General features: G+C 39.6%; 2 protein-coding genes across 4 annotated transcripts in view; both read right to left on the bottom strand.

Annotated features, from left to right (window-relative positions):
- The window catches only part of ap3d1 (adaptor related protein complex 3 subunit delta 1), a 28,458-nt gene extending 20,658 nt beyond the window's left edge, over nt 1-7,800 (bottom strand). For all 3 annotated transcript variants that reach the window (XM_079245737.1, XM_079245739.1, XM_079245738.1), the window contains exons 1-10: nt 7,646-7,800; nt 5,119-5,214; nt 3,526-3,606; nt 3,215-3,295; nt 2,983-3,090; nt 2,678-2,807; nt 1,174-1,313; nt 767-840; nt 615-664; nt 182-231 (exon numbers count right to left, since the gene is read on the bottom strand). In XM_079245737.1, coding sequence (XP_079101863.1) covers nt 182-231; nt 615-664; nt 767-840; nt 1,174-1,313; nt 2,678-2,807; nt 2,983-3,090; nt 3,215-3,295; nt 3,526-3,606; nt 5,119-5,214; nt 7,646-7,741 — 906 coding nt within the window. In that variant the 5' untranslated portion in view covers nt 7,742-7,800. The remainder of the gene's footprint in view (nt 1-181; nt 232-614; nt 665-766; nt 841-1,173; nt 1,314-2,677; nt 2,808-2,982; nt 3,091-3,214; nt 3,296-3,525; nt 3,607-5,118; nt 5,215-7,645) is intronic.
- Nucleotides 7,801-8,791: 991 nt separating this feature from the next.
- On the bottom strand, nt 8,792-15,869 carry hdgfl2 (HDGF like 2). The gene is made up of 16 exons (XM_079244857.1): nt 15,706-15,869; nt 15,150-15,226; nt 14,346-14,487; nt 13,712-13,900; nt 13,124-13,243; nt 12,962-13,030; nt 12,684-12,864; nt 12,450-12,534; nt 12,075-12,372; nt 11,819-11,952; nt 11,649-11,716; nt 11,455-11,525; nt 11,274-11,375; nt 10,440-10,596; nt 10,187-10,304; nt 8,792-10,099 (listed from the first exon to the last, which is right to left on the bottom strand). Exons 1-16 carry the CDS (start codon nt 15,775-15,777, stop codon nt 10,000-10,002), a joined length of 1,983 nt encoding a protein of 660 aa, XP_079100983.1. The 5' UTR covers nt 15,778-15,869; the 3' UTR covers nt 8,792-9,999.
- Nucleotides 15,870-17,199: the final 1,330 nt, after the last annotated feature.

The raw sequence follows: 17,199 nt of genomic DNA, 5'->3' as shown, positions 1-17,199 counted from the left end.
TTTGTGCATTAGGGAGATGTTGACTGAAAGCAAAAATGTGAATCCCTTGGCAATCCACTGTGTTTCTGCTCAACATATGTCTGATCAGACAGCATGCATTATGATTCAACTGGAGTGGAAAGGGTTATCATCGGCATCTATCTATGTGAATGTGCAAGGAGGACAGGATTTAGAAGCTTACCTGGATACTAGCACTGTGGTTAGGCATCCCAGAGGACAAAGAGATCAACACTGCAATGCATGATGAAGACAGTAACAAAATATTTAAGTTTAAAAAAAAAAGAAAAAATTTTAATAAAAAGTACAATGTAAATGTGTCCATCTGTAAATTTCATTATTCATAGACAGCAACACTAAAACATGCAAAAGGACACCCTGCTAGAGAGTATAAATTTTTCTTCATCTTTATTTGCACATTTTACTCTACCTAGAGGCAAAAAGATATTTGCTCAAATCAAGTTCACAAGTCATAAAATCTAATCAGAGAATTAATCTTCACATTACTACAAATTCTACATCATGATTCATCATCTAAAACTTGAGTGCAGAGCTTTACAGTAATCACAATTAAATAAGCGAGTCCACTATGCTCCCCACAGATTCCCAGTACTGACCTGCGATCACAGTGTTGACACATTCATACAGCAGAGACATGGCAGAGGTACTGTGAGAGAGGAAGGGGTGAAACAGAGTGCAGATTATTACTGATGCATTCATCACATAATCTTGTACTACTAAAGTAATATGATTGACAAGTTCATCTCACCTGTGGATTAGGTTTGTGAGAGGTTCAATAAGCTTTTTCCCCAATCGCGGTTCCAGTGGTGTTAGTGCCCCGAACTTAATATATAAAAGAAATAAAAAGTCAATCTTTTTGTACAAATAAACTGCTGCCACTGTAATGAGTTTTTTCTTTGTGGAGACAACAGAAAGAAGTGAACTTGGACACAATCTACTGACAGATTTCTATACCAACTAGAAGATTTAGTATGGGTTCTCCTTTCATTTGGATTTACACTTATATGTGCTTAAAATTTAAGTCTCAAAACATGACTTTTTGTGTTTCTATATGAAACATATTACACAACACACAAAAAAAACTAAAAACAAAAACAGTTGAAATCTTGATATCTGTGGTTCATATAAGCAGCTTCCTGTATCCTGCTGACTCACCAGCTTGATGATCTTAATGAGAACCCAGTTATTTGTAGAAGATGTCATCAGTTTAAAGAAAAGTGGAGCCAACGACAGGTAGTTCTTGGGATTTCTCCTGGCTAGCTCACAAATAACATTGACTGCTGCTGACTGGACGCCTATAAGGAAAAAAGTGAATTAAAAAGAAATAAAAATAGCAAGAGAAAAACTTTTATCCATAAGGACCACAATCTTGCAGCCTTTTAGCGTACCCCTGCTCCAATACACCTCATTCACATTTGATAGCTGACACCGGTGGAGTACTTTATTCACAAATAAAATATTCTTTCCAGAGACTGGCTTCCATCATTAGTTAACAAGCCTTAACTAACAGAAAGTTAATAATTCATGACACGACTGGTATGGTCTTCGCTACACTAACAGCAACAAGAGCAACACCCGTACAGTATCACTTCAGTGTCGACTGATTTTGTGTCACTTTGTTGGACATCAATGTATTTTCTCTTATGTTAAAAATTCACAAAGGTTTGAACTGCTTTTCAAATACGGGTAGCACAATGGAAACCTGATGCAACAAAAGGCATCGCACATTTCCTTTTGGAAATTCTAAACCAGGGGTGCACAGCTCCGGTCCTTGAGAGCCACAATTCTGCAGGTTTTCCATGTACTCCTGCTCCAACCCAGCTGACAAATAATTTTGTCATTGTGCAGAACTTCATTGGCTGTTGGATCCATTTAATGTAAACCAGGTGAGTTGGAACAGGGACACATCAAAAACCTGGAGGACAGCAGCTTTCTAGGACAGACTTTGGACACCTCTGCTCTAAACCTTAATTTCTGTCACACTTCTGCTCTTTGGTGATGGACTCTTTGTTCCTCAACATGAGTGCTTGCAAAAAAAAAAAAAAAATTGCAGATTTTGGTGATTCTTTAAGATTTTATTTTTTACTAAGCTTAAGGAAAAAAAAGCTGCCTGGCTTTGCATGTTTCTACTATTACAAAAAATCTTTCTGCCAAGCTTTTAGGGACTTTGAGCTCTCTCACCAGTCAGTATTTTAGTATCTCCACATGCTTTAATGTTTATAAATGTCACTTCCATCCAACTTTCTGTAGCTATGCATCACCACTTTCATACTTCTGTTTTATCCTGTAAATACTCGTCATCATCTTAGCTAACCAGAAGTGCTTTATCTTTCAGCTGGTGTGTTCTGTGTGCCTTTAACTTTAGCCCAAGCAGTATCACAAGTCTCATATCTCAGATTCTCCCTCACTGAATAATTCATAGGGGACAGAATATGGCTGTCCCCGAGAAGCTGCAGATGCATTTATCATTTACTTTGCATTAAAAAATTGAATACAACCAAAACGAAAGTTGGAACCAAGATTTTGAGAGGTACAAAAAAAAAAAAAAAAGTAAATAAATAAATAAAAAAAATTTAAAAAAAACTTCTTTCACACATGACAGAAAACTGGACTGATGCTTTCCTGTGTAACTAACTGGACATAGTGTGTTTCATGGTACCTGGGTCTGGGTCCTCCAGTTTCTCCTTAAGTCTGGGGAAAGCAGGGCGCAAGGACTCTGGGTACTTCAAAAACACCTTATACATGATGAGCACAGCTTTCTTCCTGATGTATGGTTTAGTGTGCGACATCTAAAGTGGATAAACAGCTAAATCAGTGGGGACACTCAGGATGAAACTGAAAAACATATCTGCAAAATTCTTAAAAATAAATAAATAAAAACACAATAAAGAGAAATAATCAAGGGAAAAACTATTCCACAAAATAAGCCCTGCGGGTAAAACTGATATATTCAGCAATACGCACCAGAGTCATGATGTCATTTGCAAGATCCCGAGCCAGGTCAGGGGTCACAAAACAAGACAGGCCTGTTAGGGCGACACCTGTGTCATACTGGTTGGGACTACTGAGATCCTAGGAGAAAAAAAGGCACGATAAATAAGGTCAACAGCACAGAAAAGGTTGGCAGAGAGAGAGAAAAAAAAAATAGAGTCTAGAAGTAATCACGGGGTGTACAAAAGAACAGAGCATCCCTGACCTTTCGGATCTGATTGGTTGTCAGCATGATGACATCTGTGCTCTCATGAAAGCACTGTGATGCCGCCAAATAGCCAATCCTCTGCAGGGGAAAAAGCATGCAGGAAAAATATATTAAAATACAACAAACATATCCGATCTTATCAGTGTAATATGCAGCAGGTATTCCTGCTTGCTGGTTGGCTGACTTTCCATGTGAATACCGAGCTGAGTCTAATAAACTTATATCCTAATTAAGTATTTCCTAGCTGGTTCAAACCCTGGTGCATACCGAGACTTGCGCTGAGTTAAGGAAAAAAAATCCAGTTATACCTTGTAAGTGAACTTTGAAGAACTCATGACTTCAACAATGTTGAATGCAGCCCAGCTGACATCATAGCCCAGCATCTGAAGCTGTAAAAACAAAGACAGACTGCATTTAAAATCAAGAGGGGGTCAGAACTGCCCCAGCAGAGCAGACAGAAACAAACTGATTTGAACTGAAGACTAACATAAAACCAAATAGGTATATTCACTTCAAGTAGAACGACTCACTTCATTAAGCAGAATTTGCACAGTTTAGTTCACTTCCTGCTGTTTGCTGGATATAAACCTTTTTTTTAAGCTATAAACCATAATATAGATACGTTGTCTTGTTCCTGTTTGGCAAAAACTCATTACATGCGTGGGATTCAGCATTATTCTGTTACTGTATTCAAGACCAAAATATTTGTAGTGTTCCAGCTACATTCATAACAACCAGAGTTACCTATTCATATCAACTACCATGTTTAAAGTGAATGAGATGAATTTATATCAGTGGAAGATCAACAACAGTTTAAGCCTGGCTGGTTTAAGCATTTGAATGATTGAATATGGACTACATTACCTAGAGACTAGAACATATTCATAATTAAAGCTGCATAAAGTAAATCCTACATCACTTCTGATTCATTCGTGTCATCTTTTTTCTTTAACAGATTCAGTTCCACATATCTAAGTTCGATCCTATTTCACATAATTTTTAAACAAATAACTGTCATCACAAACCTTTTTCATAACGCAACGATGGCTGAAATTATTCCACAAAACCAATCCAATTTGGGATTTTCCACTCATGCAAACAAATCTCAAAGTTAGCTCCTTGAAGTCACTGGAGGGATCGTTTTTCTGAAATGAACTGCAGTATATCCCACTTTATCTAATATGACAGATACGAAAAGGCCACTGCTCTGCTCTTTTTGGAGCTTCACTTCATATACTGTGTGTTTGTGTGTGTGTGTGTGTGTGTGTGTGTGTGTGTGTGTGTGTGTGTGTGTGCGCGCATTCGTCTCACAGCTGGCTGCACACTCAGACTAATGCTGCATGTCCTGGATGCAGGTTGGCTTGTTTCAATAAAAACTGCAGTGTACCTCAATATCTCGCTTAATGCAGCTGGGGGGGTAAAGTAATGTCTACACTTCAACACAAGCTTGTCGATTGGCCATTGATCCAGAAGGTTTCAGTTTGTGGATATTCTGAAGCAGGTGAAGTTTACATCAGGGAGGAAGTCAAACTGTCCCGTTGTGTGGGCTCTGTGTGTGATTTTATCTGTGTAGCACAAATTAACTAAATTCTGAGGCTTTGAGCCCACTTTTCTTCTGTAACAAGCTACAAAGGAAAACAAACTGTATGGGACCAAGAAATTAACAAACCTATAGTCTGTGTGTAAACTGGAACTCCACAGAACTGGAATTAACCGTGATGGCGACTAATAATCCAATCGAAGATGCATTTTATAATGTTAATACAGTGTTTATTAGCAACAGCAAAGCCTTGGTATTTTTCCCACAAGTACAAGCCAGTTTAAACTGACAGATATACAGTGTCTCATGTGTCCCAGTTGCTATGTACATACAAAGTCATGCAGATAGAGTCAGGTCTTACGTAGGTGAGCTTGCACACAGCATTGGCTTTGACAGCGATGTTGTCTTGCTTGAGCTCCTGTTTGATCTCATCGATGCATGTGGAGATGTACTTGGCCTGAGGGCAGACAAAAGAGAGGACAAAACAACAGGCATCAGATCAGATTAGGCAGAGTTGCATCCGTGGTGTTGGGCTGTTAATAAGCACCAGAAACAAGTTGGCAATCCTGGTAGAATGGTTAATATCTAACCGGCAGAGAGAGAACTATAATAGTTTGCCTTTTTGCTCATAATACTTCCTGTATAGCCTTAGCAGGGACACTGATCATATAACATAAAAGCTCTCTCATTCAAGAAAAAATATCTAAACTAATTTGCATCTTCTGTGGCATCATGTCTGAATAAATGCGATGAACTGGCGACCTGTCCAGGGCGTACCCCGCCTCTCGCCCAAAGACTGCTGGGATAGGCTCCAGCTCCCCTGCAACCCTTAATCAGACTAAGCAGTTAAGACAATGAATGAATGATTTCAGAAAAACACAGTAATTATACAACATGGCATCTGAAACATTGGATATGTGTTTTATTCAGCGGTGTAGAAACAGCATTTGTTAAAACGCACAACCTTGCAAAAGAAAGAAAGAAAAAAAAACAGATATGGCCATGCAGAGTGTGAGAGTGTGCTGGTCATGTGTGAGCAGTCATGAGACAGCACAGTGACAGGAGGAGGGGAGGGGGGTGGACTGAGCTCTACCGCTCTAGGAGAAGCTGTGGCCTATAGAGAACTCGAGAGCATACTGACATACTGTCAACACACACTGCTTCTCAGTCACAATCTTCTATTACAAATTAAAAACGTACTGAAATAACTTAAATAGTTGATGTTAAGCCAATGAGGAGCATCTAGTGTATGCTGGAGGGCCTGTCATTTCCATAGTACTATTCAAAGCTAACTAGTGCTAAAGCTTTTATTTTAATAGAGCACACATGGGTCTAAACTCAGCTGCATTCTAGTCACCTTCCTGAATTATACTGAACACATTTTTGCACCCCTCTTCAATATGTCTTCTGTTCTAAAGGCGTGGGAGAGAGGGAATGAATGAATGGTGCAAAAGCTTCCACACACGTATGAAAAACAAATAAAGAGCATGAGAAAATGTGGGCCAGCCAGGAAAAAAAGTCAACACATACTTGGGAGTACACACACAGAGTATTAATATTTCAGCAAACTATCCATTGTTGACTGGGCAACCACCACCTAATCTAGACAGTCCAGGTTGGGTTACCACTGACGCACGCCGCAGAACCATACACTGAATCAGGAGATCAAGTGTAGATTGCCTACAAAAAAAACTCCAAAAAACTCAGCTGATCAAAGTACTTTCTTTTTAAATTTCCCAAACACAGACAACTGCATTTGCAAACACATTGCTGTTTATATCTGCTGTTTAAGGTCCTGCTTCAATACAAGTCTTCCAATGAGACAATAAATTGGACAAATCTGACTGGACAGACCACATTTGTACTTCACATCTGGCTAGCAACTTGTAATAAGTGTACGAGGCAGTTCTTAGACTTTGCCTAAGAACAGAATTTGCAGTGTAACTAAAACAGCATAGTTGTTACACCCAAGTTAGACATGACCAGCACAAGCCTCATTAAAGAAAAAAAAGGTTGGGAAACATGTCTGATCTAAACAGTGCCCTCTAATGGACCCTCCTGCTTTGCTCCCATTCAGCTCTGATGTTGCGATGAGCTGGTCATCTCCAACAGAGCTGGATGATCTCATCAGCTGCTCATCGGATGGTAAATGCAAACAGCCTTTCCACTTATTTCAAGTATATTTAATCTACAGCTACACGCAGAATTTCCCCTTATTTTTTTTTTAGTAACACATTAAAATTGTGTTATTTGTAAATTTATGTCCGCCATGACTTCATTACCTCCATTTAATTCCTAAACAAGGCACAGAAAAGACATAAGGTAGATTAAACAGTGGTTGTTGAGTGGAAAGAGCCCTCCCAGTTCTGCATAGCTACTGGTAAACAACTGCCCCCTATAAAGTATGTATAAGGCCCCTCCATCAGAATTAATCCACTTTTGGCCCCTTGGTTCCCCTAACTAACCTGTCCCCTAGGCCACATCACTAACCTTTTAACATCTTTTATTTGATCTAAGTTATGCTAAAGAGATATTTCCTGGTAAATTCCCCACCATCTGCTTCATCTAACAGGCTTTTAGCTAGCTGTTAGTTATATACAATAATCCTCCTTGCTCTAAACTGGAAATAATATTGCTCTCAATACCAGTATAATACAGCGGTCTGTCATTAAGCCAACAGCATTTATTACTGTCTGGAAGCAGCTGCCTAGTTAAAGGCTAGCTGGCGACTGAAATAACCGGGCTAACCTTAACTAACCCTGGGTTAGCTTTAAACATGAGTTAGCTAGTCACGGTTAAACGGTAATGGCTGGATAGTTTGATTTAAACGTTTCTGATTAATGTCAGGATTAAAACCTGCAAGGTGACAGCGCGTGGTGGTTTTTTACCTCATCTTCCTTGTGATTCCTGATGCCACGTACTAAATCCTGAAGATTTTTATCGAACATCCGATCGATGCTCCCTTTGACAATCTTCAAAGCCATGTCTGTCTGTGACTTGTACCGCTTCTGTCCCGCGGGGCAGGGCGCCTTGCAGAGCTCTGGTGGGTGCCAACCGACCCGCTGGACTGTCTCTCATCCACCCGGGTATGGCGTGTGCGGGGTCTGCTCCTGTTTACCGAGCCCGGGCAGATGTAGCTGCTGAGGCCAGACGGAGCGTCCTGAGCTGTGCAGAGACGCTGGCAATGGATCAGTGTAGGAAATGGCTGACAAAATGGCGTCTAAAGTCAGCTGACTGGAGTATTATGCGAGATTCTCATGTGGGAATCTGAGGAATTAAAGGTCTAGTGCTCCAACATCACAGGAACAATCTGCCGTCTGACACCCGCTTTTTCATTGGACATAATATCCCCTTTAAACGTTCAGCTTGAAAAATAAATTAATTTAATTTCATTTTAATCACTTATAAAACGATGTTTTAATTATCTAAAACTTAATCAAATTTGAAAAAATAATTCTATAATTTCAAAGTTAAGAATTTTATTTTTATTTATATTTAATTTTTTTTATATTTAAAAGAAGAGGTTATTATTCTAAATAAATGAATAAAAATTAACTAAAATAGTTTTTAAAATGTAGGTCTGATACAAGAGCAACAGAAGAGATTTTTTAAGAAAAAAGAAGCAAATTCTGTTTAACCCTTTGCTGCTTGTGCCTTGTCACATGCTTTTGTTCCTGTATGTCTGCAACTATAAGGTTTATCTGAATTTAATTGCATGCATTGTAAAAAGATTTTTTTTTCTAAATGACAAAATGTAAGTATATATGTTAAAAGTGAAAATAAAAAAAACGATGCACATATCAGAACTGAAAATTTTCTTAAAAAACAAACAAAATTTTTTTTATTTTGGGGAGATCCAGCTGTTCGTCCAAACCACCATCAAATCACAGTTCATATAAACATTATCTCTGCATAAAACTGTAAAATGAAGTTTAAGTTGTTTTTTTTTTTTTTGTTTTAAAAACTTCAATAGCATTATTACTAGTTTTCTGCACCTGCATGGTCAAAAATATGCACCACAAACTAGGTGTAGAATGAAAATTCATATTATTGAACAAAGCTTAAAATATAGACAAGTAATCCTGTCAGTTTCCACTTTAAACACGTGCAATTTCAAATATTTTTCTATGAAAATGTTTCTCCTGTAGTACAGCTGGACTTTGACTTCTAATCAAGTTTCATTCGGCAGGAAATGAGAGCAACAAAAACCATGCTGAGATTTTTATTCAAGTCTCAACTAAGTGATAGAAATGCTTTACCAATTTACATAGCACTAAAAACACATGTTGTATGCACATGACAAGAAAATGTCAAAATAGGCTGCAGCTACAGGAGATCTCAATAACTCTTAGGGGCAGTTTTGAGTCTGTATTGTAATTCACTCAATTATGCAGGTTACTGAAAGCACACTAGAGCAGAGAGAGTGTAAGGTGTTTGAACTCCACAGCAATTATTTTAGACAAAACTGTAATCATATGAAAACAAGGCAATAAAAAAGTTGGTGGATCTCAGCTGGAAAACAGTTTTAAGTGACTTTTTACATTTCAGACTGGATTAACTGAATCTAAACCAGATAATTAAAAAAATATTTAACATAAAAGTCCCACACATATTACCTCACCAGTCTCACAATGCCATACACACAGAGAAGAGGCCTTCATAATGTTTGGCAGGCTTTATAAAATGAAGCAAACTGTTGCAAGAGCTGCACAAAATCCACAGAGCAACGGATCAACAGCTTCACTATTTCTTCTCAACCTCCCTGGAAGAATCTGTGAAGTTTTATCTCATACTACCTCGGCCTAAAGTCTGGTTAGAAGGGCTAAAAAAAAATCTCATTATTTAATATACGTACAGTATGAAAGAGTTCATGTGCTGCACTGAAAGAAACCTGGAACAGGATTTGAGGTGATGATCCAGGACGGGTGTTGTGTCATTCCAAAGTAGAAACACATTTCGGAAACAAAAGAAATAGGCTTGTGCGGCGCCTGAAACTATCATGCTAGGAAGCTTTCCTTTTGACGGGACAAACGATGGACAAAAACATTTCGTGTGGATGAGCTTTCTGCTTTGAGACCATTGTACCACAAAACGTCCAAAACATCAACATTGACAAAACAGATGCTGCAGAAGATTCTGGATGCGTGTTGTGATGTTGTTGGGCCGGGAGCACTATGCGACGTCGAAGAGAGACTACCATCTTTAAGCACTTGGTCCGCTGCATGGGGTTGTGAAGAGTCTTTTAGCTCTCTACAGCAGGCGGTTCCATCTCTGCTGAGATGGAGCTGTCTGCTTCATCATACGTGTGTGTCTGTTGCTCAGCTGGACTGTCTGGGCTGTGCCTGCAAGGAAAGCACACATTAACCATTAGGAACAATTGCTGCATGTGTACAGATGACACCGTGCGTTGCTTCCTCTGTGATGCTCACCTGTTTGGACTTGAAGTTGTGTTGTTGTCGTTCTCCTCCTGTGCAGGTGATTTTGGTTTTTCCTCCATTTCTGTATCATTTTTCTTCTCCTCTGATTCACCGTTCACTGGAGTGGATTCTACATCACAGGAATTTAGATGCACAGTTTGTAAACATGCAGGATAATCTATTAAGAGGTAAACAAGCCTTAATAAATACATGAATAGGCTAATTGTTACCACCTAAAAAAAAAAAAAAAAAAAAAAAAATTTACCAGTGTTTTGTGTCTCATTCACATCATTCTCTGCTTCCTTGTTCTCTTCTTTCGGTTTAGCTGCCACCTCCGACTTGCCCACGAAGCGAAGTTTTAATTTGTTGTAGACATCACTTGCTTTCTCCATGACTGCAGAGCTGGCTTTATACCGCCGAATCTATCAAGACCAAAAACAAATCGAAATGCACGTTGCATTTTATTTAAGAAATACAGATGCACTGGGTTCTATTACAATGTTGAAGCCGGTGGTGTGTGTTAAGGAGTTTCATATTAAATACCACAAACCAAGATTTACAAGCTGAAAATCACTTCATACTGATGTAAGTCAAGAAACCCGTAACCCGAGGACCGCCTGTATATTTAAATGGCTATGAATAATCTTATATATTTAAAAAATTCAATATGACATTATGTCATGGTATAGCTGCTATTTTCATTCATGCAGTGCAGTTCTGAAATTTTCTGGAGGGATGAGATGAGATTGCAAATATAAAATGCCAGAAAAAACAAGGCGGTGGGACCATGATATAAACAAGACAGTGAACCAACAGAATACACACTCTATTGATTTTGACACAAAAACAAAGTCAAGAATCCTCATTTTGCATTCTTGATATCCTGTAAAAGTTGCTCCCATGTACACTCATTCATGTTTCACACTATGAGAGCACATCTCAGGTAGAAACTCTTCAACTCTGAAAGATGTGTGGAAAACTGTGGACAAATTCTGAACCAAACCGCCCCCACTTTTCATCTTATGCAAGTTTTCCTTCCTCAGAAATTTTCTGACTCAGAAAAATGAAGCACAGCCAAGTGATCGATAGAAGAGTGTACCTTTTTTAGCGTGGCAATAACCTCAGCATTCTTATGCAGGATCTGGCTGGTGACGGGTACAGTCTCGAGCTCTTCCAGTGCTTTTAGACATCGTTCAATGTCCTAGAACACAGATAAAATAAACTTGTTACCGTGCCACGAACAACAGACCGGCAGAAGGGAAACTGTATTTGTAACTTACTGGGTTGTCCACTTTGAGTGCAAACTTAATATCTGTATGGAGTTTCTGTAACCTTTCCTCGGGTGACGGCTCTGGAGAACATTCAAAACACTCAATTACGAATTTACTTCGTGAAGATTATGACATTAACGGAGCTTGTGTGGAAATAATTGATGGTCAGCTGCATTGCAGGTGAAACAGTGAGTGCAACTGACCCTTTTTCTTTTCCACTTTCTTCTCTGGCAGTCTCTCTGGTCTGCGTTTGGGTTTTTCAGGCTTAGACCTAGGCAGGAGAGAACCCTGTGATCCGTGTCTTTCAATATTTAATGCCGTTCCTCTAATGAGGTTTGCTTACTGCTGTCTGCTCCCCTTTTTGTGCACTCACCTTGCTCTGGACTTCTCCTCTGACCGTCTGGCTTTCTTCTCCTTTAGCTCTTTCTCTTTTCTTTCTTTTCTCTCCTTCTCCTTCTTTACTCTTGCCTTCTTCTGGTTGTCAAGCTTCTTGGATGATTTCTTCACCTTTTGATGGAAAACGTATGAGATGTTGCTGAGGTCCATCGGAAATCGTATTGCTCTAAATAAAGCTGGATGTGATCTAGGGCATTTTCCAATTTAGATGACTGACATGTTTTCAGATTTACCTCGGCTGGTGGTGGAGAATCCGAGTCAGACGGCGCAGGGATCGGAGGAGGAGGAGGTTTCTTCGACTTCTTCAACGGGTGATCGTCGATACCTTCATCAGAGCTACTGCTGCTGTCACTGTCGCTTCCTTTCTTACTTCTCTCTTTGTCTTTTTTCTTTTTCTCCTCTTCTTCCTTCTCCCTCTCACGTAGCCGGCGCAGCTCTTCGGCCTCCTCTTTTTTCCGGCGCTCCTCCAGCTCTCGTCGGCGCTCCTCATCGCGTTTTTTCCATTCACTGATGCGATCGGGTTCACTGTCACTAGAAAAAAACAATATTAGTGAAAACTTTCAAAGGTGCGATGATAATATTTACATCTTAAAAATATGGAGGATTACCTGTCACTGTCTGAGGATGATGATGGTGCTCGTCTTGCTGGGGGAGGTTTGGGTTTACGTGCACGAGGCTTTGGTGCAGGTTTCTCTGTGAATCAAGTTTAAAAAAAAAAAAAAAGCAAAAAGCATGAGGTACAAAGCAATAACTGGGACAAATAACATGAACCACAATCCAGCCACTTATCTGGGATTCTAGATAAAGCTACAACCAGTGAAGGAACCAGACTGAGTCTGTACCTTTCTTGCGAGGCTGTGGACCTTTCCGAGCTGGTGGGTCTGAATCTGACTCGGATTTTGAGCCAGACTGGGATTCTGAGCCAGACAAAGCTGGCCGAGGCTTCTCGTCCTCCGAGTCGCTGTCAACTACTTTCTTCTCTGACTCCGATCCCGACTCAGACTCCGAGTCAGAAGAAGCCTTCTGCAACACAAAAAAGTGAATCAAGAAAAGGTTGGAGATGAGAGACAGAAAGTTCAATGATAGTAAAAATATTCCAACAACACAATTTTTTTTTAACCTTTTTCTTCCCTCTGCCTCCTGCTTTCTTTCCACCTCGTCCACCAGATTTCTTCTCTGGAGTAAAATCCTGGTGAAGGAAAATTTTTTAAAAAAAGTTAAACACAGACACTTTATAGGCAGTTTGGTGCCTTTGAAGTGTAAATGACACACATGCTTTTACCTGGTCACTGTTTTTGCCAGAGTCGGACTCTGAGGGCGTGGGTTCTGATCCAGAAGGCGATCCACTCTCCTCGTCTCGGTCGCTGGAGGAGCCGCGGGCCTTTTTTGGAGGAGGAGGCCGCTAAAACGCAAACAAAAGTTATTTTTGATTTGAGAAAAACAATGTAACCTGTCAAACTTCCCTTAAGCAAACCTCACCAAGCTTTTATTGTTGCTACGGCACCTATTGATATAAAGAGAAAGCCATTCTAAATAAGAGTGTTTTTTTTTTTTTTTTTTTTGCTGCCTGCTGTTGACATTCTTGTATAAGCTAACAGATTCAATGCAGTCATGCAGGACAAAAGTTATTTTGATAGATAGATATATCAGGAGCTGCAAAAACTTGCTGCCAGCGGCCCGGCGCATAGCAACCAAAGTACTATACTGTACTGTCATGTACTGACAGCAGCACCTAAGCTGTCACCAAGCATACCACGTTTCTATTCAGCTGATTGATTATTCACAAGTCAAATTACTGAACAGGCTGCACAGTTACAGCGGTGAGGAATTTATTCTGAAAATTAAACCAAATGTTGACACACATCGTTACCTTGGGGGCCTGCGGCTTTCGCTTCATTCCACCTCCTCTTCCTCGGTCTTCACTCCCAGAATCAGAGTCATCCTGGCTACCTGAATCTGCTTTCCGAGGAACTGGAGCGTTCTCATCCTCGTCTTCCACATCATCTTCATCACTTCCACCCCCAGCATTGTTGCCCTCGCTGTCAGATGAACTAGGTGGCTGCAAATAATAGGAGGACCAAGACATATTTCTCAAAAAGAGACAAACAAAAACAATGGTACTTTGCACACAACTATCATCAAAAAGAAATGCAGCAGAGTTTCCAGTCAAGAATTACACGCAGCAGTCATCAGTCTGTCTTAAACCCTGAGGTATCATGACAGGACACAGGTGTCAAACTCCAGTCCTCGAGGGCTAGTCTCCTGCAGGTTTTTTCTTTGTCTCCATGACTCAACACACCTGACCGAAATGAATGAGTAGGCTGACAAGAAGTTGTTGGATCCATTTGATTTGAATCATACCAGCCCTCGAGGACTGGAGTTTGACACCTCTGTAGGACAACTATAACTGGTACCACACAATGAAATGAGAATTGAGAAAACAAATGATAGCTAAAAGTAGAATTTGTTTTGATTCGTGAATTTCAGCTATCAGGTTGACTTACTACAGGTGGGGCACTGTAGGAGGCATGTGGATTATTCTGGATTTCCCATAAGCCTTCATTGAATCCCTTCCTTTTGTTGGGCTTTCCATAGCGTTCTCTGTATTTTTCGTAAGGGAAGAGGTCTTTTGGTGCAAGGAATGCTCTGGGAAGAAAGAAATAAGAAAAAAGGTATAATTAATAAACTGAAAACAAGCATATGTCTAAAGTCTTCTCCAAATAACAGGATGTTTACAGATGTAATGAGGAAGATGTTTGCTGGCTCTGGACTTTAGGACGGCACACTATGCCATCTAGTGACGGGTTTGTGTACTGCACCTGTCATCTCAATAAACACCTTATCTCTGAAAAACACTGGATGCTCAAAGTGAAAGAATTTAAAGTGACGTATAAAAATATTTCATAGATGAGATTTCATGAAGCAACTGTCTCAGATCATTTTTGTCATTTTACATTTAAAAAAAAAGCCAGTGAAACCTTGGCTGAAAAAAAAACCAAGAACTCATCTCCTCCCTCAAATTACCATGGTAAATTATCTTATTTACTAATTTAGAAACAATAAACCAGAGAAACATTTTAAACCTGCTTTCAAAATATTTTTCTTCTAAACAATACACATTTTTTTACAACAGCAAACAGGTCCACAGTGTAAATTCAGCAGCTCGTTTCTAAATTTGTGTTCCCTGAAACCAAGATAAAGAATCTTCATCCTGTCTTAACATGATAGGAAACAAGAATAAACAGCAGAAAAATACCAAATAAAAGTAGAAGGAGAAATTAAATGTCTGAAGATAACTTGACACTTACGTTTCATGTGTTCCAAAGAAAAAAATTGGGATTTTGTTTGGAGGGGGTTTCACTGCTCCATCAGCCACGTCTTCAATCTGTAAACAAGCATGATCTTCATCAGCAAGCCAAGTCAGTCAATATGTTACAGTTTGTTAAAGACTCAAACATGACTGTGCCATGTTTGAAAATCAAAATGATGGAAATCCATTTGAGATATAACCATTTATAGTCATGAACTATATGTGTTTACGTGAAGAGAGGCTCTGATAATCCAGAAAACAAGTCATAGTTATTAGAAACGTAATTTCCACCATAACAGCGTTAGCTTCGCTGGTAAATGTCTCCAAGCAGATTAGGCCAGGAGCATCTCATGCAAATATAACCCCCTGTACGTTTTCTGTACGCCTTTAACGCTGCCTGCTTCCCTGCCAGCTAACCCAGAGTAAATTGGGTTTCTGTTTATTGATATTTATTAGATAATGCAAAGATACAGAGGGAATCTTCTGCAGCGTCCCATGCCCAGCAGCAGCCCCCTCCTCCGCCCCTTCGGTTGCTGGTAACGTTGCCTGCTTACCCGAGCTGGCCAGTGGGGGTATCCCTTCATTTTAGCGAAGACCAAGTCTCCTGGCTGAAAGTTGTGAGGCATTGTCCCCCTTCTCTGTGCAGCCTGGCTTTAAAAAGTATTCAGTTCCGCAGCGATCCCGTGTCTCTCTTGGTTTGATGTTTTCAGGCAGACACGAAACCTGGAAACGATGGAGTTAGCTAGCAAGCTAGCAGCATACTAACCGATAGCAACGTTACCGCGAGAAGAGCCGATGCTGCGAAGATGGACGTAAAACATCAATTACTTCCGCAGGAGACCGCGTTCAGACTTCAAAATAGAAGAACAGGATTTTTTTTTTTTTTTTTAATGTAGCTTACATTAACAAGTTACTATAAAATACTGTTGTATTGACATTATGTCATGCTATAGCTACCATTTTCACTCATGCAGTGCAGTTCTGAAATGTTGTGAAGGGATGAGATGAGATTGCAAATATAAAATGCCAGAAAAAACAAGGCGGTGGGACACATGACATAGACATGACAATGAGCCAACAGAATACACACTCAATTGATTTTGACACAAAAACAAAGTCAAGAATCCTCAATCGCCTTTCTTGATATCCTGTAAAGGTTGCTCCCCTGTACACTCATTCACATTTTACACTATGAGAGCACATCTCAGGTAGAAACTCTTCAACTCTGAAAGATGTGTGGAAAACTGGACAAATTTTGAACCAAACCGCCCCCACTTTTCATCTTATGCAAGTTTTCCTGCCTTGTTAAAAATAAAAAATCAGGCAATTATTATCACAATTATTCGAAAAGTAATGCAAAAAGTTAGCCAATTTGTGTTTAGTGATTATTTCTTGAATTTAACTTTGCTTTTGATTAGAAAATAAAACAAAACACAAAAGACATTTTAAAACATGCTCATTTCCCTTTAAAGCTGTATCATATTTGAAAGGAAAATGCATTTGTTAGAAGAGAGTTCAGTTTGTGGGTTCCATGAGAAACTTATTAAATCTTCCCTGCCAGCCTAGTTTGCCGTTGACTGTTGTTTGGTGATGTTTATTAGATTGGATGATTGAAGTCTAATTAAAACAAAACATACTGGCAATTTAACAGTTTATTAATTTAAAATGTAAAGGACATGGAAGAACCATACACAGCAGCAATGGCCTGGAATGTCATCATGTTGGGCAACAACTTGGTATCACACCGTGGGATGGCATCCCATTTGTTGCAAGTTGGTTGATGTGATGATGTTAGTCACTGGCATGAAAAGCGTTCCCAAGCTGATCCCAAAGCTGTTCAGTGAGGTTATGGTCAGACTGCAGGCAAATCGCTCCACCCTCCCTACTCATAAACCCTTGAGGTAGTTTCTGATAAACTGTGCTGTGGGAAGAGTATTTTAGAGTTCATTCTCCAACTGTAGAGACATGGGATAACTCCTGGATACATAAACTCAACTTGACATCTCTGCATTGAGATTGCTTTCAAAAATGTCAAGCCTTGGTTTTAT

This window comes from Telmatherina bonti (genome assembly GCF_933228915.1).
Source record: "Telmatherina bonti genome assembly, chromosome: 8".
Classification (NCBI taxonomy): Eukaryota; Metazoa; Chordata; class Actinopteri; order Atheriniformes; family Telmatherinidae; genus Telmatherina; species Telmatherina bonti.
The sequence above is the reverse complement of the archived record's forward strand: the minus strand, read 5'-3'. Positions and strand labels throughout refer to the sequence as shown.

What these genes read in the sequence shown, in the direction of transcription:
- hdgfl2 (XM_079244857.1), bottom strand. Translation starts at nt 15,777, where the DNA reads ATGCCTCACAACTTTCAGCCAGGAGACTTGGTCTTCGCTAAAATGAAG. An exon ending in ATTCTCCACCACCAGCCGAG is followed by an intron (nt 11,953 to 12,074) that starts GTAAATCTGAAA and finishes TTCCATCAAAAG; the next exon opens with GTGAAGAAATCATCCAAGAA. An exon ending in CACTCAAAGTGGACAACCCA is followed by an intron (nt 11,376 to 11,454) that starts GTAAGTTACAAA and finishes TCTGTGTTCTAG; the next exon opens with GACATTGAACGATGTCTAAA.